General features: G+C 38.4%; 1 protein-coding gene across 8 annotated transcripts in view; it reads left to right on the top strand.

The window, feature by feature from the left end:
- The window catches only part of ERICH2 (glutamate rich 2), a 39,861-nt gene that overhangs the window by 3,483 nt on the left and 14,948 nt on the right, over positions 1 to 21,430 (top strand). For 2 of the 8 annotated variants that reach the window (XM_061435552.1, XM_061435548.1), the window contains exons 2-4: positions 12,345 to 12,375; positions 13,254 to 13,290; positions 20,963 to 21,111. The exons of 1 other annotated variant lie outside the window; for it this stretch is intronic. In XM_061435552.1, the coding sequence (XP_061291536.1) occupies positions 12,345 to 12,375; positions 13,254 to 13,290; positions 20,963 to 21,111 (217 nt within the window). Of the gene's footprint in view, positions 1 to 4,147; positions 4,331 to 12,344; positions 12,376 to 12,980; positions 13,030 to 13,253; positions 13,291 to 20,962; positions 21,112 to 21,430 lie in introns of those variants that run through there. 5 more of the 8 variants (XM_061435556.1, XM_061435558.1, XM_061435563.1 and 2 more) reach the window with 5 other exon arrangements.

Raw genomic sequence — 21,430 nt, 5'->3', positions numbered from 1 at the left:
CTAAGTCTTTATAATCTGATGTACATATCTCAGATCTAACTAATTAGTTTTAAGTGCTCAGTTGCCACATATGGTGAGTGGCTACCATATTGCAAAGCTCTAGTTTAATATGTTCTTTTCCTTTACTTTGTCGTTGCTTCCCTGATAGCTCAGTTGGTAAAGAATCCACCTGCATTGCAGGGGATCCCGGTTCGATTCTTGGGTCAGGAAGATCCTCTGGAGAAGGGATAGGCTATACCCATTCCAGTATTCTTGGGCTTCCCTTGTGGCTCAGCTAGTAAAGAATCCATCAACAATGTGGGAGATCTAGGTTCAATCCCTGGGTTGGAAAGATCCCCTGGAGATGGGAAAAGGTACCCACTCTAGTATTTTGGCCTGGAGAACTCCACGGACCCCATGTATATTCCATGGGGTCACAAAGAGTTGGACATGACTGAGCGACTTTTACTTTCACTTCACTTGTTACATTTCTTCTTTTTCTATTCATTTAATAAATGTTAATATTTACCAAGGACCAATTTCTGTGACATGGAGTACGTTAAGTACTAGTACATTTTTTTCTTAAATGGCTTAAATTTATCTGTTCTTTGTAGCCCAAAAAACTGGCTGAATTAACTGAGTTGTTGACTGGGGTTTTGGTTGTTGACAGTCAATTTTTCCTTAAAAGCTAGGGCTGTATCTGATAAAACCTAAGAATTGCTGGGAGCTATGTTTTGCATCATGTGTAGAAAATCTGTCTACATTGAGAGAGAGAAGAATAAGACCCATGTGAAAGGAGAAGGAGAGATGAGCAAGGGAAAGTCCCCACTTTAAGCGCCACACTCTCGTGACGACAGCTGTAGCCACTGTGTCCTGACTCTACACAGCTTGTGTATTCAACTCCTGGATTCTACGAGCCAGGGCTTCCCTGTTTGTGCCTAAGCTACCTTGAGCATGGTTTCTGGAACTTGCAACTGGGAGTTCAGGCTCATACAGCTAAGAGACATTAAGTACATTTGAAAAATACATACTTATGTGATGGCTGTACCTTTTTCTGACAAATTATCAGTCTCTGCTCTAACTTTACCTGTGTTCTCAATTACTCTGCTTTTTCCCTGGAGTCAGTGATCTTTCTAAGCAAGTATCATTACTTTAGGGCTTATGTGATTGATTAATTAAAAGTCCTTAGAGCTAGCCTGCTTGTCTCAATCACAGCAAAGCCTGCTTTTTGTTTCCCTAAGCAATCTTAATCAGACCCTTAAGACATCATCTCAGTTTTTCCTTTGGATAAAACATCAAGTTGTTTCTACCATGTCCCTCCTAGGTGCCGGCCTCTGTACTAAACCCCTTTCCCAGATCATCTTACTTAATGCTTATAATGAGCCAATGAAGTTGGCACCGCTGTGACCCCTGCTTTACAGATGGAGGCACTGAGGCCTACAGAAGTTTTAACTCACCCAGGCTTACCTGGGAAGCGGCAGAATGGAATATGGACCCAGTGTCTTTACTCAAGAGCCCAACTTTTTTTTTTTTTTAATTGACGTATAGTTAACTTACAATGTCGTGTTAGTTTCTGGTGTCAGCAAAGTGACTCAGATATATATACACACACATACATGTACATACAGTATACTTTTTCATATTCTGCTTCATTATGGTTTATTATAAAATACTGCACATAGTTCCCTATGCTAGAGTAGGGCTTTATTGTTTATTTTATGAATAGAAGTTTGTATCTGCTAATGCCAAACTCCTAATTTATCCTACCCCCTGCTTTCCCCTTTGGTAGCCATGTTTGTTTTCTATGTCTGTGAGTCTCTTTCTGTTTTGTAAATAAGTTCACTTTTATCATGTTTTTAGAGTCCACATATAAGTGATAGCATATGATATGTCTTTGTCTGACTGACTTCACTTAGTATGATTATCTCTTTGTCCATCCATGTTGCCGCAAATGACATTATTTCATTTTTTATGACTGAGTGGTAATATTCCATTGTATATATGTAGCACATCTTCTTTATCTGTTCATCTGTTGATAAACATTTCAATTGCTTCCATGTCTTGGTTTTTGTAAATAGTGCTTCTGTGAACATTGTAGTTCATGTATCTTTTTAAATTAGAGTTTTTTTCTTGATATATACCCAGGAGTGGGACTGCTGGATCATCAGATCAGATCAGATCAGTCGCTCAGTCTGTCTGACTCTTTGCGACCCCATGAATTGCAGGACGCCAGGCCTCCCTGTCCATCACCAACTCCTGGAGTTCACTCAGACTCACGTCCAAGGAGTCAGTAATGCCATCCAGCCATCTCATTCTCTGTTGTCCCCTTCTCCTCCTGCCCCCAATCCCTCCCAGCATCAGAATCTTTTCCAGTGAGTCAACTATTCGCATGAAGTGGCCAGAGTACTGGAGTTTCAGCTTTAGGATCATTCCTTCCAAAGAAATCCCAAGGTTGATCTCCTTCAGAATGGACTGGTTGGATCTCCTTGCAGTCCAAGGGACTCTCAAGAGTCTTCTCCAACACCACAGTTCAAAAGCATCAATTCTTCGGTGCTCAGCCTTCTTCACAGTCCAACTCTCACATCCATACATGACCACAGGAAAAACCATAGCCTTGACTAGACGAACCTTTGTTGGCAAAGTAATGTCTCTGCTTTTGAACATGCTATCTAGGTTGGTCATAACTTTCCTTTCAAAGAGTAAGCATCTTTTAATTTCATGGCTGCAGTCACCATCTGCAGTGATTTTGGAGCCCAGAAAAATAAAGTCTGACACTGTTTCCACTGTTTCCCCATCTATTTCCCATGAAGTGGTGGGACCGGATGCCATGATCTTCATTTTCTGAATGTTGAGCTTTAAGACAACTTTTTCACTGTCCTCTTGAGAAATTTGTATGCAGGTCAGGAAGCAACAGTTAGAACTGGACATGGAACAACAGACTGGTTCCAAATAGGAGAAGGAGTTCATCAAGGCTGTATATTGTCACCCTGTTTATTTAACTTATATGTAGAGTACATCATGGGAAATGCTGACTCATATGGTAACTCTATTTTTAGGTTTTTTAAGGCCCCTCCGTACTGTTTTCCATAGTGCCTGCACCAGTTTACATCCCCACCACAGTGTAGGAGGGTTCCTTTTTCTTCACACTGTCTCCAGCATTTATTATTTATAGATTTTTTCATGAGAGCCATTCTGACCAGTGTGAAGTGGAACCACATTGTGGTTTTGATTTGTATTTCTCGAATAATTAGTGATTTTAAGCATCTTTTCATGTGCCCATTGGTCATCTGTATGTCTTCATTGGAGAAATGCCTATTTAGGTCTTCTGCCCATTTAAAACAATTTTTTATTGAAGTATAGTTTATTTACAATGTTGTGTTGCTCTCAGGTGTGCAGCAAATTGAATCAGTTATATACATACATGTATCCACTCTTGTTTAGATTCTTTTCTCATAAGGGGTGTTAGAGTATTGAGAATTCCATATGCTATATAGCAGATTCTTATTAGTTATCTATGTATATATAGTAGTATATATAGGTCAGTCCCAATCTCCCAGTTTATCCCTCCCTCCATTATCTCTTGGTAACCATAAGTTTGTTTGCTACATTTGTCACTCTACTTCTGTTTTATAAATAAGCTCATTTGTACCCTCTTTTTTTTTTAGATATCTCTTATAAGTGTATTATATATTTGTCTTTCCATGTCTGACTTACTTTACTCAATATGGTAATCTCTAGATCCATCCATGTTGCTAACCAATGGCATGGTTTTATTTTCTTTTATGACTAATATTCCATTGTATATATGTAGCATATCTTCTTTGTCCATTCCCCTGTTGGTGGACATTTAAGTTGCTTCCATGTCCTGGCCATAGTACTGCAGTGAATATTGGGGTGCTTGTATGTTTTTTTGGAGGCTGGCTTTTATTAGGTTCTGGGAGGGAGCTGGGGAGGGTTGTTTTGAACCAAAGCTCACTGGAGGAGAATGAGAATTCAGAGTTGTGGCGGTTTCTTGTTGGCACCAAGTGGTGGGGAGTTTGCTGTTGCTAAGGTGTGTGGGAATCTTCTTTCTCCCTGCTGATAGTGAATACTGAGACCAGTGGGAATGCACAAGGACCCCACTGTGTGGCTTCCTGACTCCATTTTGTATCAGGCGTCCTTCATCCTTTTTACCCACGGCGTCTTTAGTGGCACCCTAGTGTTTGAGGGAATGCCCCCTGCACACAGATGCTGTACCGTTCTGCAGATGAACAAAGACCCTAGGACGTGCACGGGAGAGTCTGTTTAGCAACTTGAAGGGCCTCCCAGTGTATTCCTGGGTGGCCACTCCAGACTGAAGGTGGAGCTTCAGGTAAGCTTAGCAATCAGTAGGGGTGACATCTGCCTGTTGTGCGGGGATCTGTCTTGAAGGCTGTCAGAGACGGAACAGCAGTAGTAGTGCTTGTTCAGTCATGTCGATTCTTTGCAACCTGGTGGACTGTAGCCTGCCAGGCTCCTCTGTCCACAGAATTTAAGACACATTTAAAAAGAGAAAAACTTAATGCAAAATAATGAAGCTTCTCTTTTTATTGTCTACAGTTTTGGTCCTGAATTTTATGTTCCAGAAATCCCTAGATATTACTATTGATAATTTTTAAAGCCTGGCTTGGAATATAGGGACTGTTGGGGAGGAAAGGGCAAGTGAATTTAAAAAAAACTTAAAAGTTGATTTTTCTCTTTACAATTAGAATGAAATTTATTCAGATATATAAAGACCTAAGTTATAGGAAAATCAGTCTACACAGGCTAATTTTAAAAAGATAAAACATTCCAAGAGAAAACATTGTAACTTGTAAGTATTGGTAAACTCATAAGGGAACTTTTATCAGGTAAGAATTATATTTTAAACTGTATCTTTGGAAAAAATCAAAGGTTTATTTCTAAATGTGTTTTTTGAAATATTTTACTAAAAATACTGCATCTTGAGATATCATTGAAAAACTTCTTGTTTTGGCTAATATACATCTATAAAGGTGTTTTTCATAACACAGATGAACTAGAGTGTGGCAGGTAGTTTGGTTCACATGTTGTTTTTCTTTGTTAAAGGGGGAAAGGAAAGCAGCGTTGTAAACACATGCCACACTGAATTTGTGGTTTCTGGGGTCAGCTGAGTAGGAAAGTGATACCCTTAACTTGCTGTATCATAACCATATTTGGATCCAGTTCTAGAGTCCGAGTTACATAAAACCAAAAAGGTAACATAATTAGAGGCTAATTTAGTACATCAGTTTTCTAACTTGCAAAATTATCCCTATAGCTCTTTTTTACATAAACTCCAGGGCTTCCCGGATAGCTCAGTTGGTAAAGAATCCGCCTGCAATGCAGGAGACCCAGGTTTGATTCCTGGGTCGGAAAGATCCACTGGAGAAGGGATAGACTACCCACTCCAGTATTCTTGGGCTTCCCTTGTGGCTCAGCTGGTAAAGAATCTGCCTACGGGGGCGGGGGGAGGAGCCAAGATGGCGGAGGAGTAGGGCAGGGAGAACACTTTCTCCCCCACAAATTCATCAAAAGAGCATTTAAACGTCGAGTAAATTCCACAAAACAACTTCTGAATGCTGGCAGAGGACATCAGGCACCCAGAAAAGCAATCCAACTCTTCGAAAGGAGGTAGGAAAAAATATAAAAGACAAAAAAAGAGACAAAGAGGGAGGGACGGAGTTCCGTCCCGGGAAGGGAGTCTTAAAAAGAGAGAAGTTTCCAAACACCAGGAAACCTTCTCACTGCCGAATCTGTGCCGAGCTTTGGAAGCACAGAGGGCAACATAACAGGAAGAAAAAATAAATAAACAATTAAAACTCGAAGATTGCGAGTCCTACGGTAACTCCCCCAGCGGAGAAGCAGCGCAGATGCCTGCATGCGCCATTAGCAAGTGGGGGCTGGACAGGGAGGCGCAGCGCGGGCTGCATCGCTTAGAGTAAGAATCTGGCCTGAATACCCTGAGCACTATCTGAGCGAAATAATTTCGGCTAGCAAACCAGACTGTGGGATATCTACCACGCGAAAAGCCAGCCCCAACCTAAGACACCGCCAGGCCCGCACACGGAACAAAGAATTGAACAGAGATAGCCGGCTGCAGACCTTCCCCCTCCGGTGACAGGCAGCCAGAGCCGGAAGGGGGCAATCGCAGCCCCAGAGAGACATTATCTATAAAACTGTAAGCAGGCTTCTTTGCTAACTAAAACTTCTTGGGGGTCTGGACGGTTAACATCTGCCTGAGAAGGTGCGCCGGTTTTACACCCAGATAACCGAGTGGCGGGGAGGCGATAAGTCGCAGCATTGGCGCTCGCCAAACACCTCATCACTTGAGCTGCTTGGACCTGGGAAGAGCACAAAACTCAGGCCCAACTGAGTCTGTGCCTCTGAGGACTACCCGAGTGCCTGAACCTGAGCGGCTTGGACCTGGGAGGTACATGCAACCCAGGGCCAGCCTCGGATTGTTCCCGGCGGAACAACCTAGAGCCCAAGCAGTGTGGGCAGGGAGGCTACACGCGCCGTGAGCGGGGGCAGACCCAGTGTGGCTGAGGCACTGGGAGCGCACGCCAGTGTTATTTGTTTGCAGCATCCCTCCCTCCCTCCCCACAGCGCGACTGAACAAAGAGAAGAAATACAGCTCCACCCATCAGAACACCGACACAAGCTTCCCTAACCAGGAAACCTTGACAAGCCACCTGTACAAACCCACACACAGCGAGGAAAAGCCACAATAAAGAGAACTCCACAAACTGCCAGAATACAGAAAGGACACCCCAAACTCAGCAATTTAAACAAGATGAAGAGACAGAGGAATAGCCAGCAGATAAAGGAACAGGATAAATGCCCACCAAACCAAACAAAAGAGGAAGAGATAGGGAATCTACCTGATAAAGAATTCCGAATAATGATAGTGAAATTGATCCAAAATCTTGAAATTAAAATGGAATCACAGATAAATAGCTTGGAGACAAGGATTGAGAAGATGCAAGAAAGGTTTAACAAGGACCTAGAAGAAATAAAAAAGAGTCAATATATAATGAATAATGCAATAAATGAAATTAAAAACACTCTGGAGGCAACAAATAGTAGAATAACAGAGGCAGAAGATAGGATTAGTGAATTAGAAGATAGAATGGTAGAAATAAATGAATCAGAGAGAATAAAAGAAAAATGAATTAAAAGAAATGAGGACAATCTGAGACCTCCAGGACAATATTAAATGCTACAACATTCGAATCATAGGGGTTCCAGAAGAAGAAGACAAAAAGAAAGACCATGAGAAAATACTTGAGGAGATAATAGTTGAAAACTTCCCTAAACTGGGGAAGGAAATAATCACCCAAGTCCAAGAAACCCAGAGAATCCCAAACAGGATAAACCCAAGGCGAAACACCCCAAGACACATATTAATCAAATTAACAAAGATCAAACACAAAGAACAAATATTAAAAGCAGCAAGGGAAAAACAACAAATAACACACAAGGGAATTCCCATAAGGATAACAGCTGATCTTTCAATAGAAACTCTTCAGACCAGGAGGGAATGGCAAGACATACTTAAAATGATGAAAGAAAATAACCTACAGCCCAGATTATTGTACCCAGCAAGGATTTCATTCAAGTATGAAGGAGAAATCAAAAGCTTCTCAGACAAGCAAAAGCTGAGAGAATTCTGCACCACCAAACCAGCTCTCCAACAAATACTAAAGGATATTCTCTAGACAGGAAACACAAAATGGTGTATAAATTCGAACCCCAAACAATAAAGTAAATGGCAACGGAATCATACTTATCAGTAATTACCTTAAACGTAAATGGGTTGAATGCCCCAACCAAAAGACAAAGACTGGCTGAATGGATACAAAAACAAGACCCCTACATATGTTGTCTACAGGAGACCCACCTCAAAACAGGGGACACATACAGACTGAAAGTGAAGGGCTGGAAAAAGATTTTCCATGCAAATAGGGACCAAAAGAAAGCAGGAGTAGCAATACTCATATCAGATAAAATAGACTTTAAAACAAAGGCTGTGAAAAGAGACAAAGAAGGTCACTACATAATGATCAAAGGATCAATCCAAGAAGAAGATATAACAATTATAAATATATATGCACCCAACACAGGAGCACCGCAGTATGTAAGACAAATGCTAACAAGTATGAAAGGAGAAATTAACAATAACACAATAATAGTGGGAGACTTTAATACCCCACTCACACCTATGGATAGATCAACTAAACAGAAAATTAACAAGGAAACACAAACTTTAAACGATACAATAGACCAGTTAGACCTAATTGATATCTATAGGACATTTCATCCCAAAACAATGAATTTCACCTTTTTCTCAAGCGCACATGGAACCTTCTCCAGGATAGATCACATCCTGGGCCATAAAGCTAGCCTTGGTAAATTCAAAAAAATAGAAATCATTCCAAGCATCTTTTCTGACCACAATGCAGTAAGATTAGATCTCAATTACAGGAGAAAAACTATTAAAAATTCCAACATATGGAGGCTGAACAACACGCTGCTGAATAACCAACAAATCACAGAAGAAATCAAAAAAGAAATCAAAATTTGCATAGAAACGAATGAAAATGAAAACACAACAACCCAAAACCTGTGGGACACAGTAAAAGCAGTCCTAAGGGGAAAGTTCATAGCAATACAGGCACACCTCAAGAAACAAGAAAAAAGTCAAATAAATAACCTAACTCTACACCTAAAGCAACTAGAAAAGGAAGAAATGAAGAGCCCCAGGGTTAGTGGAAGGAAAGAAATCTTAAAAATTAGAGCAGAAATAAATGCAAAAGAAACAAAAGAGACCATAGCAAAAATCAACAAAGCCAAAAGCTGGTTCTTTGAAAGGATAAATAAAATTGACAAACCATTAGCCAGACTCATCAAGAAACAAAGGGAGAAAAATCAAATCAATAAAATTAGAAACGAAAATGGAGAGATCACAACAGACAACACAGAAATACAAAGGATCATAAGAGACTATTATCAACAATTATATGCCAATAAAATGGACAACGAGGAAGAAATGGACAAATTCTTAGAAAAGTACAACTTTCCAAAACTCGACCAGGAAGAAATAGAAAACCTTAACAGACCCATCACAAGCACGGAAATTGAAACTGTAATCAAAAATCTTCCAGCAAACAAAAGCCCAGGTCCAGACGGCTTCACAGCTGAATTCTACCAAAAATTTAGAGAAGAGCTAACACCTATCCTGCTCAAACTCTTCCAGAAAATTGCAGAGGAAGGTAAACTTCCAAACTCATTCTATGAGGCCACCATCACCCTAATACCAAAACCTGACAAAGATCCCACAAAAAAAGAAAACTACAGGCCAATGTCACTGATGAACATAGATGCAAAAATCCTAAACAAAATTCTAGCAATCAGAATCCAACAACACATTAAAAAGATCATACACCATGACCAAGTGGGCTTTATCCCAGGGATGCAAGGATTCTTCAATATCCGCAAATCAATCAATGTAATACACCACATTAACAAATTGAAAAACAAAAACCATATGATTATCTCAATAGATGCAGAGAAAGCCTTTGACAAAATTCAACATCCATTTATGATAAAAACTCTCCAGAAAGCAGGAATAGAAGGAACATACCTCAACATAATAAAAGCTATATATGATAAACCCACAGCAAACATTATCCTCAATGGTGAAAAATTGAAAGCATTTCCTCTAAAGTCAGGAACAAGACAAGGGTGCCCACTTTCACCATTACTATTCAGCATAGTTTTGGAAGTTTTGGCCACAGCAATCAGAGCAGAAAAAGAAATAAAAGGAATCCAAATTGGAAAAGAAGAAGTGAAACTCTCACTATTTGCAGATGACATGATCCTCTACATAGAAAACCCTAAAAACTCCACCAGAAAATTACTAGAACTAATCAATGATTATAGTAAAGTTGCAGGATATAAAATCAACACACAGAAATCCCTTGCATTCCTATACACTAATAATGAGAAAACAGAAAGAGAAATTAAGGAAACAATTCCATTCACCATTGCAACGAAAAGAATAAAATACTTAGGAATATATCTACCTAAAGAAACTAAAGACCTATATGTAGAAAACTATAAAACACTGGTGAAAGAAATCAAAGAGGACACTAATAGATGGAGAAATATACCATGTGCATGGATTGGAAGAATCAATATAGTGAAAATGAGTATACTACCCAAAGCAATTTATAGATTCAATGCAATCCCTATCAAGCTACCAACAGTATTCTTCACAGAGCTAGAACAAATAATTTCACAATTTGTATGGAAATACAAAAAACCTCAAATAGCCAAAGCGATCTTGAGAAAGAAAAATGGAACTGGAGGAATCAACCTACCTGACTTCAGGCTCTACTACAAAGCCACAGTTATCAAGACAGTATGGTACTGGCACAAAGACAGAAATATAGATCAATGGAACAAAATAGAAAGCCCAGAGATAAATCCACGCACATATGGACACCTTATCTTTGACAAAGGAGGCAAGAATATACAGTGGATTAAAGACAATCTCTTTAACAAGTGGTGCTGGGAAATCTGGTCAACCACTTGTAAAAGAATGAAACTAGAACACTTTCTAACACCACATACAAAAATAAACTCAAAATGGATTAAAGATCTCAACGTAAGACCAGAAACTATAAAACTCCTAGAGGAGAACATAGGCAAAACACTCTCTGACATACATCACAGCAGGATCCTCTATGACCCACCTCCCAGAATATTGGAAATAAAAGCAAAAATAAACAAATGGGACCTAATTAAATTTAAAAGCTTCTGCACATCAAAGGAAACTATTAGCAAGGTGAAAAGACAGCCTTCAGAATGGGAGAAAATAATAGCAAATGAAGCAACCGACAAACAACTAATCTCAAAAATATACAAGCAACTCCTACAGCTCAACTCCAGAAAAATAAATGACCCAATCAAAAAATGGGCCAAAGATCTAAATAGACATTTCTCCAAAGAAGACATACAGATGGCTAACAAACACATGAAAAGATGCTCAACATCACTCATTATCAGAGAAATGCAAATCAAAACCACTATGAGGTACCATTTCACACCAGTCAGAATGGCTGCGATCCAAAAGTCTACAAATAATAAATGCTGGAGAGGGTGTGGAGAAAAGGGAACTCTCTTACACTGTTGGTGGGAATGCAAACTAGTACAGCCACTATGGAGAACAGTGTGGAGATTCCTTAAAAAACTGGAAATAGAACTGCCTTATGATCCAACAATCCCACTGCTGGGCATACACACTGAGGAAACCAGAAGGGAAAGAGACATGTGTACCCCAATGTTCATCGCAGCACTGTTTATAATAGCCAGGACATGGAAGCAACCTAGATGTCCATCAGCAGATGAATGGATAAAGAAAGCTGTGGTACATATACACAATGGAGTATTACTTAGCCATTAAAAAGAATACATTTGAATCAGTTCTAATGAGGTGGATGAAACTGGAGCCTATTATACAGAGTGAAGTAAGCCAGAAGGAAAAACACCAATACAGTATACTAACACATATATATGGAATTTAGAAAGATGGTAACGATAACCCTGTATATGAGACAGCAAAAGAGACACTGATGTATAGAACAGTCTTATGGACTCTGTGGGAGAGGGAGAGGGTGGGAAGATTTGGGAGAATGGCATTGAAACATGTGAAATGTCATGTATGAAACGAGATGCCAGTCCAGGTTCAGTGCACGATGCTGGATGCTTGGGGCTGGTGCGCTGGGACGGCCCAGGGGGGTGGTATGGGGAGGGGGGAGGGAGGAGGGTTCAGGATGGGGAGCACGTGTATACCTGTGGTGGATTCATTTTGATGTTTGGCAAAACTAATACAATTATGTAAGGCTTAAAAATAAAATAAAATTAATTAAAAAAAAAAAAAAAAAGAATCTGCCTACAATGCTGGAGACCTGGGTTCAATCCATGTGTTGGGAAGATCCCCTGGAGAAAGGAACCTAATCCAGTATTCTGGCCTGGAGAATTCCATGGATTGTATAGTCCATGGGGTTGCAAAGAGTCAGACATGACTGAGCAACTTTCACTTCTCTTCAAGGTGAAATGGGAAGAGGAAGCTTTAATTTCTTTATGCTTTTTTAAAATCAGATTTCATAATCCAGAGGAATAATGTTTTTCACTTAGTATGAAAATAATGCTACTAAAAACAATACCAGAACACATGCTTACTGCCCTGCTGACAGACTGAGTTGTGCATTCTGTTTTATTTATATTCCAAGTTTATAAAAATGTTTAAAGACTTACAAAGTAAATATTTTGGTTTTTTGCAGGAATCATCTAGACAGGACAGATGCTGTAAAGGTAAGAGAATAAAAAGTAATTTTTAGGATGCTTTAGTTCTTTCTTACCATCAATTTATATAGTTTTGGAATAATTGACCTCAGTGTAAAATTATATTTTAGCCTGATAGTGAAAGTCAGTTAGTCATGTCTTACTCTTTGCAACCCAGGCCAGAATACTGGAGTGGGTAGCCTTTCCCTTCTCCAGGAGATCTTCCCAACCCAGGAGTCAAACCCAGGTTTCCCACATTGCAGGCAGATTCTTTACCAGAATACTGGAGTGGGTAGCCTTTCCCTTCTCCAAGAGATCTTCCCAACCCAGGGATCAAACCCAGGTTTCCCGCATTGCAGGTAGATTCTTTACCAGCTGAGCCACAAGGGAAGCCCAAGAATACTGGAGTGGGTAGCCTATCCCTTCTCCAGCAGATGGATCTTCCCAACCCAGGAATCTAACCGGGGTCTCCTGCATTGCAGGTGGATTCTTTACCAACTGAGCTATCAGGAAGCCCCCTATATTTTAGCCTAGATAATAAAAATGTTCATATAAAGGCTGTGAATAAATTATTCAAGTACCTCAAGCTAAAATAATATTGATAATGCTAGTTTTTATTTCTGCTTCTCTCATAGGCACCAAAAGATAGACAGAATGGGAGATTGCTAGTGTTTGATCCAAAGGGTAAATGATTTATTACTTTAAAAGAATATATTTGATCACCCTTTTGTCCTAAATATTAAGAAGATAGTCTATAGGAATGGTTGAGTGTGCTTGAGTTAGCAATTAAATCCTTTGTTATACTGCCTGTCACTCAAACAATGCTAAATATTTGCCAGTCAGGAATTTCTATTAAGAACATCACTATTGATAAAATACTGGGTTGAGTTTTTTTTCTTCTCTTTCAGAAAAAGTGATGATTGAACCAAATGAAGGAATGTCAGAGTAAGAAGATGTCTCTCATTGAGCATCTGATATATCATGCCTTTTAAGCAATTAGAAGTAGATAATGCAATCATTTGTCACCCAATTAAATTTGAAAGGCCAGAAATGCATGGATTAGCACTTAGCTTTTGCTTCAGTCAAAGCAACTGTTTCTTAGATAAGAGGACATTTAAAATGAAAAATGAATTTTGATAAAAAATGTAGGGGTATAGATAATATTCAAACCTACTTCTCAACTGCTTAAACACCAAGTATTCTGAATTTTACTTATATAACTTTCATTGCTCATTCTTGTTTCACTTTGATACTTGCTTGTTTCTTTGAGAATATCATTTTAAAGGAATATTTAAAGGGAGAGGGTGGGAAGATTTGGGAGAATGACATTGAAACATATAAAATATCATGTAAGAAACGAGTTGCCAGTCCAGGTTCGATGCACGATACTGGATGCTTGGGGCTAGTGCACTGGGACGACCCAGAGGGATGGTATGGGGAGGGAGGAGGGAGGAGGGTTCAGGATGGGGAACACATGTATACCTGTGGTGGATTCATTTCAATATTTGGCAAAACTAATACAATTATGTAAAGTTTAAAAATAAAATAAAATTAAAAAAAAATAATAAAATAAAACGCTGCTACTAATATCCTATCCTTCAAAGAACCTGTGCAAAGACTAGGTCTCCAGGGCAAATGCTTGATTGGATTGTTTTTGTTTTTTTACTGTTAAGTTGTACAAAATGTTTGTACATTTTGGCAATAAAGCCTTGTCAGTTGCCTTATTTGCAAAAAAAAAAAAAAAAAGGAATATTTACCTTAAAATCAGATTTTTATTTACTATGAGAAGAACAATTACTACTAAATAAGGAAAATAATCACCCCAACTAGTTGAAGAGATTAGTGTTGAAAGAATCGTAGTCCAGTTTCAATTTAGTAGCTAAATATTAAGTACCTGTTTTGTTCAAGGCACTGATTCTGGTAAACCATCAGAGTCCTTCCTGACATAATCATCTATCTACTGAAAAAAAAATCAATTATTTATTCCATGAAAAATTGCATTTTGAAAGTTGATCATAAAACACATTCATAGGGTTCAATTATTGACAAATTGGTAGTGCACTTCTAGTAGAATTCTATTCAAATCAAAATTATTTTGAAGTATTCTGAATATTATTGGCTGGGAAAAATATACCTTATACAACATATGTTTTAACTTATATACTGTCAAAGCTGAAAATTAAAATTAGGATTCACTTTGACTTTTGCAAATTGTGTAGTAAATACGTGTTTTTATATTAAAGAGAAGGTAATAAATTACAGATCAATGACAGAATCTGTGCTTGTTTCAGAGTAAATGTTATAGACAACAAGGAAAAGGTAAATGCCCCATTAACTATATTAATCTAAATGTAATTATATATTATGTATCCTATTAACATGGCTGAAAATATTTAAATAAAAAATCTAAGAAAATGTTAGTAGTCTTTGAGGGAAATATGATATAACTTTAATAATGAGAGTTAGTAGCTATTAATGAAAATAAATATCGTGTCTATGAACCCCAGTGTTCATTCATAGACTGTAATAAGCAATGCTGGAACTGGAGCAAGGGGGTAACCCATATCCTGAGGTAGTTAAACCCCAGGGGTAAATCAGATGCAATCTGGGCCAAGATAGAAAAGCAGCGTGCACGTGTGCTCAGTTGTGTCTGACTCTTTGCAGCCCCATGGACTGGAGCCCACCAGGCAGGCTCCTGTCCTAGAATTTTTCAGGCAAGAATTCTGGAGTGGGTTGCCATTTCCTACTCAAGGGGATCTTCCCGACCCAGGGATCAAACCCACATCTCCTGCATTGCCAGGAGGATTCTATAGTGCTGTGCCACCCGGAAAGCCTAAGTGGCTGCCGGTTCTCTTGATCTCATTAATAATTGCATCTGGTTATCAAACTACTTTTTGCAAGAGCAGTATGATCATGTTCTGTTCACTTCACTTGTAGAGAAGAGTTTGGGTTTGGTTTGGTTATTATTTGGAGTAGGGTAGTAGAAGGAGGGATGGAGAAGGCAATGGTACCCCACTCCAGTACGCCTGCCTGGAAAATCCCATGGATGGAGGAGCCTGGTAGACTGCAGTCCGTGGGGTCGCTGAGGGTCGGACACGACTGAGCGACTTCACTTTCACTTTTCACTTTCATGCATTGGAGAAGGAAATGGCAACCCACTCCAGTGTTCTTGCCTGGAGAATCCCAGGGATGGGGAAGCCTGGTGGGCTGCCGTCTGTGGGGTCACACACAGTCGGACGTGGCTGAAGTGACTTAGCAGCAGCAGAAGGAGGGATAGGTCGATAGCCAGTAAGCTTCATAAGTGCATGGCTTTGTAACTCAGCTACCTCACCCAAGCAGATTCTTTACCATCTGAGCCACAAGGGAAGCCCAGTCTCACCGAGAGTTGAAGGTAAACAGAGCCAGTTCTGGCAGAAAAAAAAAGTAAAAGATCAAGTAGGAACACAGAAAACCATGGGGGGCCTTTGCTGAGCAACAGTGTGACTGACCCACAGAATTGATGGATTTTCTCAGCGTAGCCTGCATTCTACTCCCCACCCTCCTTCTAGTTTCACGGTCTGACTGGCAAGTGGAATTTCCTGAAAGGTTCTATCCAGGTTGGATTAGGGAAATCTTGGCATTTTCTTTCCCCACCAGTTCTTTGCCTTGATTTTCTGATTGATTCTTCATTCTAATCTGAGCCACAAGCAGTGTATGAACTTTCATAAACCAGGAGTTTCACAGTTATCTGTACACAAAGGCCAAATAACTCATTTCCTTTTTTCCTCATGGATCCCATGTGTCAGAGATTTTGTCTACCCAACAAACGGCACTTAATTAACAAACCATTTTCAGCAGTAAAAGTAAAGTGTATCTTTAATGCTGGATAAAGTCTTATAGATGTTGGACCTTCGATCTGTTGGGTTATTTGGTCAAGCTTTCAAGTTCATAGATGTGTTGGGAAAATGGCTAAAGGAATCTCACAGAACTCAACTCTTTGAGGTTGATAAAATAGTATCTATAGGTTATTCCATAATCATATTTTATCTTTTATAAAATGTATGACACAATTTTTATTCCCATTTTTACTCTTTAAGTAAATGCCTCTTTAGACACAGACCAATATTGGCAAGCAAAATTTATACTTCACTGACTTTTGCAAGTCTCTCTAAATATAGCAAAGACAGTCTCAGAAAAGTAAGTTTAAATTAATTTTGTTTTTAGGCTCATGTTTGATAAATATCAATTCAGTTCATTTCAGTCAGTCATGTCTGACTCTTTGCGACCCCATGGACTGCAGCACACCAGGCCTCCCTGTCCTTCACCAACTCCTGGAGTCCACCCAAACTCATGTCCATTGAGTCAGTGATGCCATCCAACCATCTCATCCTCTGTCGTCCCCTTCTCCTCCCACCTTCAATCCTTCCAAGCATCAGGGTCTTTTCAAATGAGTCAGCTCTTCACATCAGGTGGCCAAAGTATTGGAGTTTCAGCTTCAGCATCAGTCCCTCCAATAAATATTCAGGACTGATTTCCTTTAGGATGGACTAGTTGGCTCTCCTTGCAGTCCAAGGAACTCTCAAGAGTCTTCTCCAACACCACAGTTCAAAAGCATCAATTCTTCAGCACTCAGCTTTCTTTATAGTCCAACTCTCATATCCATACATGACTACTGGAAAAACCATAGCTTTGACTAGATGGACCTTTGTTGGCAAAGGAATGTCTCTGCTTTTTAATGTGCTGTCTAGGTTGGTCATAACTTTTTTCCCAAGGAGCAAGCATCTTTTAATTTCAAGACTGCAGTCACCATCTGCAGTGATTTTGGAGCTCAAAAAAAGTCTGTCACTGTTTCCCTGTCTATTTGCCATGAAGTGATGGGACCAGATGCCATGATCTTAGTTTTCTGAATGTTGATCTTTAACCCAACTTTTCCACTCTCCTCTTTCACTTTCATCAAGAGGCTATTTAGTTCTTCACTTTCTGCCATAAGGGTGGTATCATCTGCATATCTGAGGTTATTGATATTTCTCCCAGCAATCTTGATTCCAGCTTGTGCTTCATCCAGCCCAGCATTTCGCATGATGTACTCTGCACATAAGTTAAATAATAGAGTGACAATATACAGCCTTGACGTACTCCTTTCCCAATTTGGAACCAACCAGTCTGTTGTTCCATGTCCAGTTCTACTGTTGCTTCTTGACCTGCATACAGATTTCTCAGGAGGCAGGTCAGGTGGTCTGGTATTCCCCTCTCTTGAAGAATTTTCCACAGTTTGTTGTGATCCACACAGTCAAAGGCTTTGGCATAGTCAAGAAAGCAGAAATAGATGTTTTTGTGGAACTCTCTTGCTTTTTCCATCATCCAGCGGATGTTGGCAATTTGATCTCTGGTTCCTCTGCCTTTTCTAAAACCAGCTTGAACATCTGGAAGTTCACGGTTCACATATTGCTGAAGCCTGGCTTGGAGAATTTTGAGCATTACTTTACTAGCGTGTGCGATGAGTGCAATTGTGCGGTAGTTTGAGCATTCTTTGGCATTGGCTTTCTTTGGGATTGGAATGAAAACTGACCTTTTCCAGTCCTGTGGCCACTGCTGAGTTTTCCAGATTTGCTGGCATATTGAGTGCAGCACTTTAACAGCATCATCTTTCAGGATTTGAAATAGCTCAACTGAAATTCCATCACCTCCACTAGCTTTGTTCGTAGTGATGCTTTCTAAGGCCCGCTTGACTTCACATTCCAGGATGTCTTGCTCTAGGTCAGTGATCACACCATCGTGATTCTCTGGGTCATAAAGATCTTTTTTTATAGTTCTTCTGTGTATTGTTGCCACCTTTTCTTAATATCTTCTGCTTCTGTTAGGTCCATACCATTCTGTACTTTATTGTGCCCATCTTTGCATGAAATGTTCCTTTAGTATCTCTGATTTTCTTGAAGAGATCTCTAGTCTTTCCCGTTCTATTGTTTTCCTCTATTTCTTTGCACTGATCACTGAGGAAGGCTCTCTAATCTCTATTCTTTGGAACTCTGCATTGAAATGGGTATATCTTTCCTTTTCTCCTTTGCCTTTGCTTCTCTTCTTTTCTTAGCTATTTGTAAGGCTTTCTCAGACAACCATTTTGCCTTTTTGCATTTCTTTTTCTTGGGGATGGTCTTGATCATTGTGTCCTGTACAATGTCATGAACGTCTGTCCATAGTTCTTCAGGCACTCTGAATATAAATATAAATAATTTGATAAATATAAATAATTTTAAAACAAAGTTTAAAATGTGAACTTTAAAGAATTATTAATTCAGTAGAAACTTGAGGACATTTAATGTACTTAACATAACGAATTAATTGTAAAACCTGGATTATCTGCCCTCTAGCATAAATACGTTCCAGTGGGATATTTAACTTGACTGTCTAACCTTAGTAGATACTAAATTAAGTACTTTCCATCTTCCAAAAAGTAATAATTTTAATCTTTCCTAAACTGTAACTGTATATAAAGAAAACAGATCTTTTAGAGTATTCTGGTTATCTGTTTATGTTAATTGGTTAGAGGCACTGTTGCCAAAAGTCACTTTCTCAGATGAAGTCAACAGACTATAGTTGAAGAGGAGGTTGGAGTTTGGGCCTCTTCTTTGAAACTGTGTATAAGGAACACTGTATATCAGAAAGTGAGCAAAAGAGGAATTCATATTTTACCGTTGATCATTTGGCCCCTTCTCATATGTGTTTTTATGGGATGTTCACTGCTTTCAAATAGTAATATCCTTTTTATCTTCAGGCTTCCTCCATGTTCTGTCATTAAAATCATTAAAGGCATTTCATACTATTCAAATATGCAGCACTAGATTAGCTAAATTCCCCTCTTTAGGGATGTAAGTTAGTGAATATATAAGTACAATATTTCATAGATTCTGAAGCATGTATATTTTCTTCATATTGTAACATTTCTTACAGTTGATGGCATCTTATACTGGCAATGCTTTTTCTTTCTTAAATATTAGTATGTCTTATAATAAATAGGTGGTATCTTTGGCTGAACCTAGAGATCATCATACTAAGTGAAGTAAATCAGACATAAAGACAAATATCATATGAGATCACTTATATGTGAAATCTAAAATATAATACAAATGGACGTATTTACTAAACAGAAACAAACTCAGAGACATAGGAAACGAATTTACAGTTGCCAAAGGGGGAAAGAGGGAAGGGGTAGATGGAGGAGTGTGGGATTAACAGATAAACACTACTATATATAAAACAGATAAACAGCAGAGATTTACTGTATAGCACAAGGAACTATATTCAATATCCTATAATAAACTTTAATGGAAAAAATATGAAAAATATATATATATTTACACACACATATATTAACTGAACCACTTTGGTGTACACCTGAAACTAACAGTATTGTAAACCAACTATAGTTTAATCTTTTTTAAAAAAGAAATAGATGCTCTTAAATTCAATGAAATTCTGTAATAATAAAAAGACAGTATATCTAATCTAGATAAAAGCCCTCCTTTCATAGATAAAAGGAATAGATATTAAAGCATATGAATTCTAGTAATCATTTGTGGTGACCTTTGGCATAATAGGATTCTATCATGCTAGAAACTGAATACCTAAGTGACTTCTCAACTTTTCACATGTAGCGTTTCTTCTTTGATGTCTCCTTTCACAATTAGAAAATCAAGGAGGGCAGAAGAAGAACAACTGTAAATCTGTAAATCTTCTTTGCTGTGCATTTTTCATCACCAGAGAGGGGTTTTGCTCTAGCAGCATATACTGGGAATGTAAAGGTTCTATTCCCACCATAGTATTAGGAATGTAAGAAGCTGTTCAGCCTATTTGCTAAATCACTGTACAAAACCACAAACTTGAATACTAATGTTATAGAGTCATATTTCAATGGGGATAAAACAGAGCCATCATAACTTTAGGGGAAAAAATAATACTTTACATCTTTTTATATCTGGTCATGCAAACTAAAGTTGAATTTTTTAAACTCAGTAAAGGAGACATACTAAAATGATCTTAAGACCACAAAAAATGAACATGAGGTTGTTTTCCCACCAGCATGGGTACCTGTCAGTGTACCACACAAAAATCCTGTCTCAATACATTATCTGTTGACGTAAGGTTTCAGGCTTAAAGGCTAAAAGAGAAAATTAACCCATCTTTATTTTAGTCACTTAATAAAAAAACAGGCTACTTCATATTGTGAGCAAGGGTTAATACTAGCATCAGACTCAAAGGGTTAATATTAGCATTTAACAGTGGTGAGAACTGACTTGAAAAAAAAAACCCAAAGTCTAGTATTCCTTAAATAGTTTTATTTCACCATATCATAATGATATGCCAGGGACATTCATATAATGGATTGCTTATATGTTCTATGTTAACTCTGAAAAGATTCTAAGAATCATTACACAATGACAAATGGCTGGTAGAAACAGAATTTTAAACATTAGTAAAACTTATTTTTAATGCTTTTCCACAAAGAAGATATTGCATTTTAGCTATCATTGATATACTGTATTTTTATATTAAATGTGCGTTTGTATATGAACCCATATAGAACCTTTAACAGAATTGTAACCTAGAAAAGTATTTTTTAACTATATACTTTAACATCTAGGAAGGAAGTCTCTTCAAAAAATATTGAAAATAAAATCTCTTCAAATAACACTAAAAATAGAATATCTTCAAAGAGTATTTCAAACAAACAAATAGAAACAAATCTACAATCTAAGCTATGGTCATCTTCCTTCTTAAAAGCAAGCACAGGTAATAACATTTATTTTATTTGAGTAACCGTAGCTTCTATTTCAGCCTTCCTTCTTTAGGACCTTTGGGATGTTGACAACTTGTAAGTCTGGGGCAAGTCTTAGGAATCAGTAATTTTTCAAACTCATGGGATGATTCTGATATGCAGTCAGGTGTGATCCAGGGGTGTATATTACATAAAATGATAACTATAAAATATTAAAGTTTAGAATGGATTGAAATACCTATGAAAGCAATAACAAGTTCCAGTCATTCAACAGTGGTTTACTGAGTGCCAGACACTTGTTTAGAAGCTGTGGGTACAATAGTTATCAAATAG

Source organism: Bos javanicus, chromosome 2 (assembly GCF_032452875.1).
Source record: "Bos javanicus breed banteng chromosome 2, ARS-OSU_banteng_1.0, whole genome shotgun sequence".
NCBI lineage: Eukaryota > Metazoa > Chordata > Mammalia > Artiodactyla > Bovidae > Bos > Bos javanicus.
This window is presented reverse-complemented; position numbering and strand designations above follow the sequence as displayed.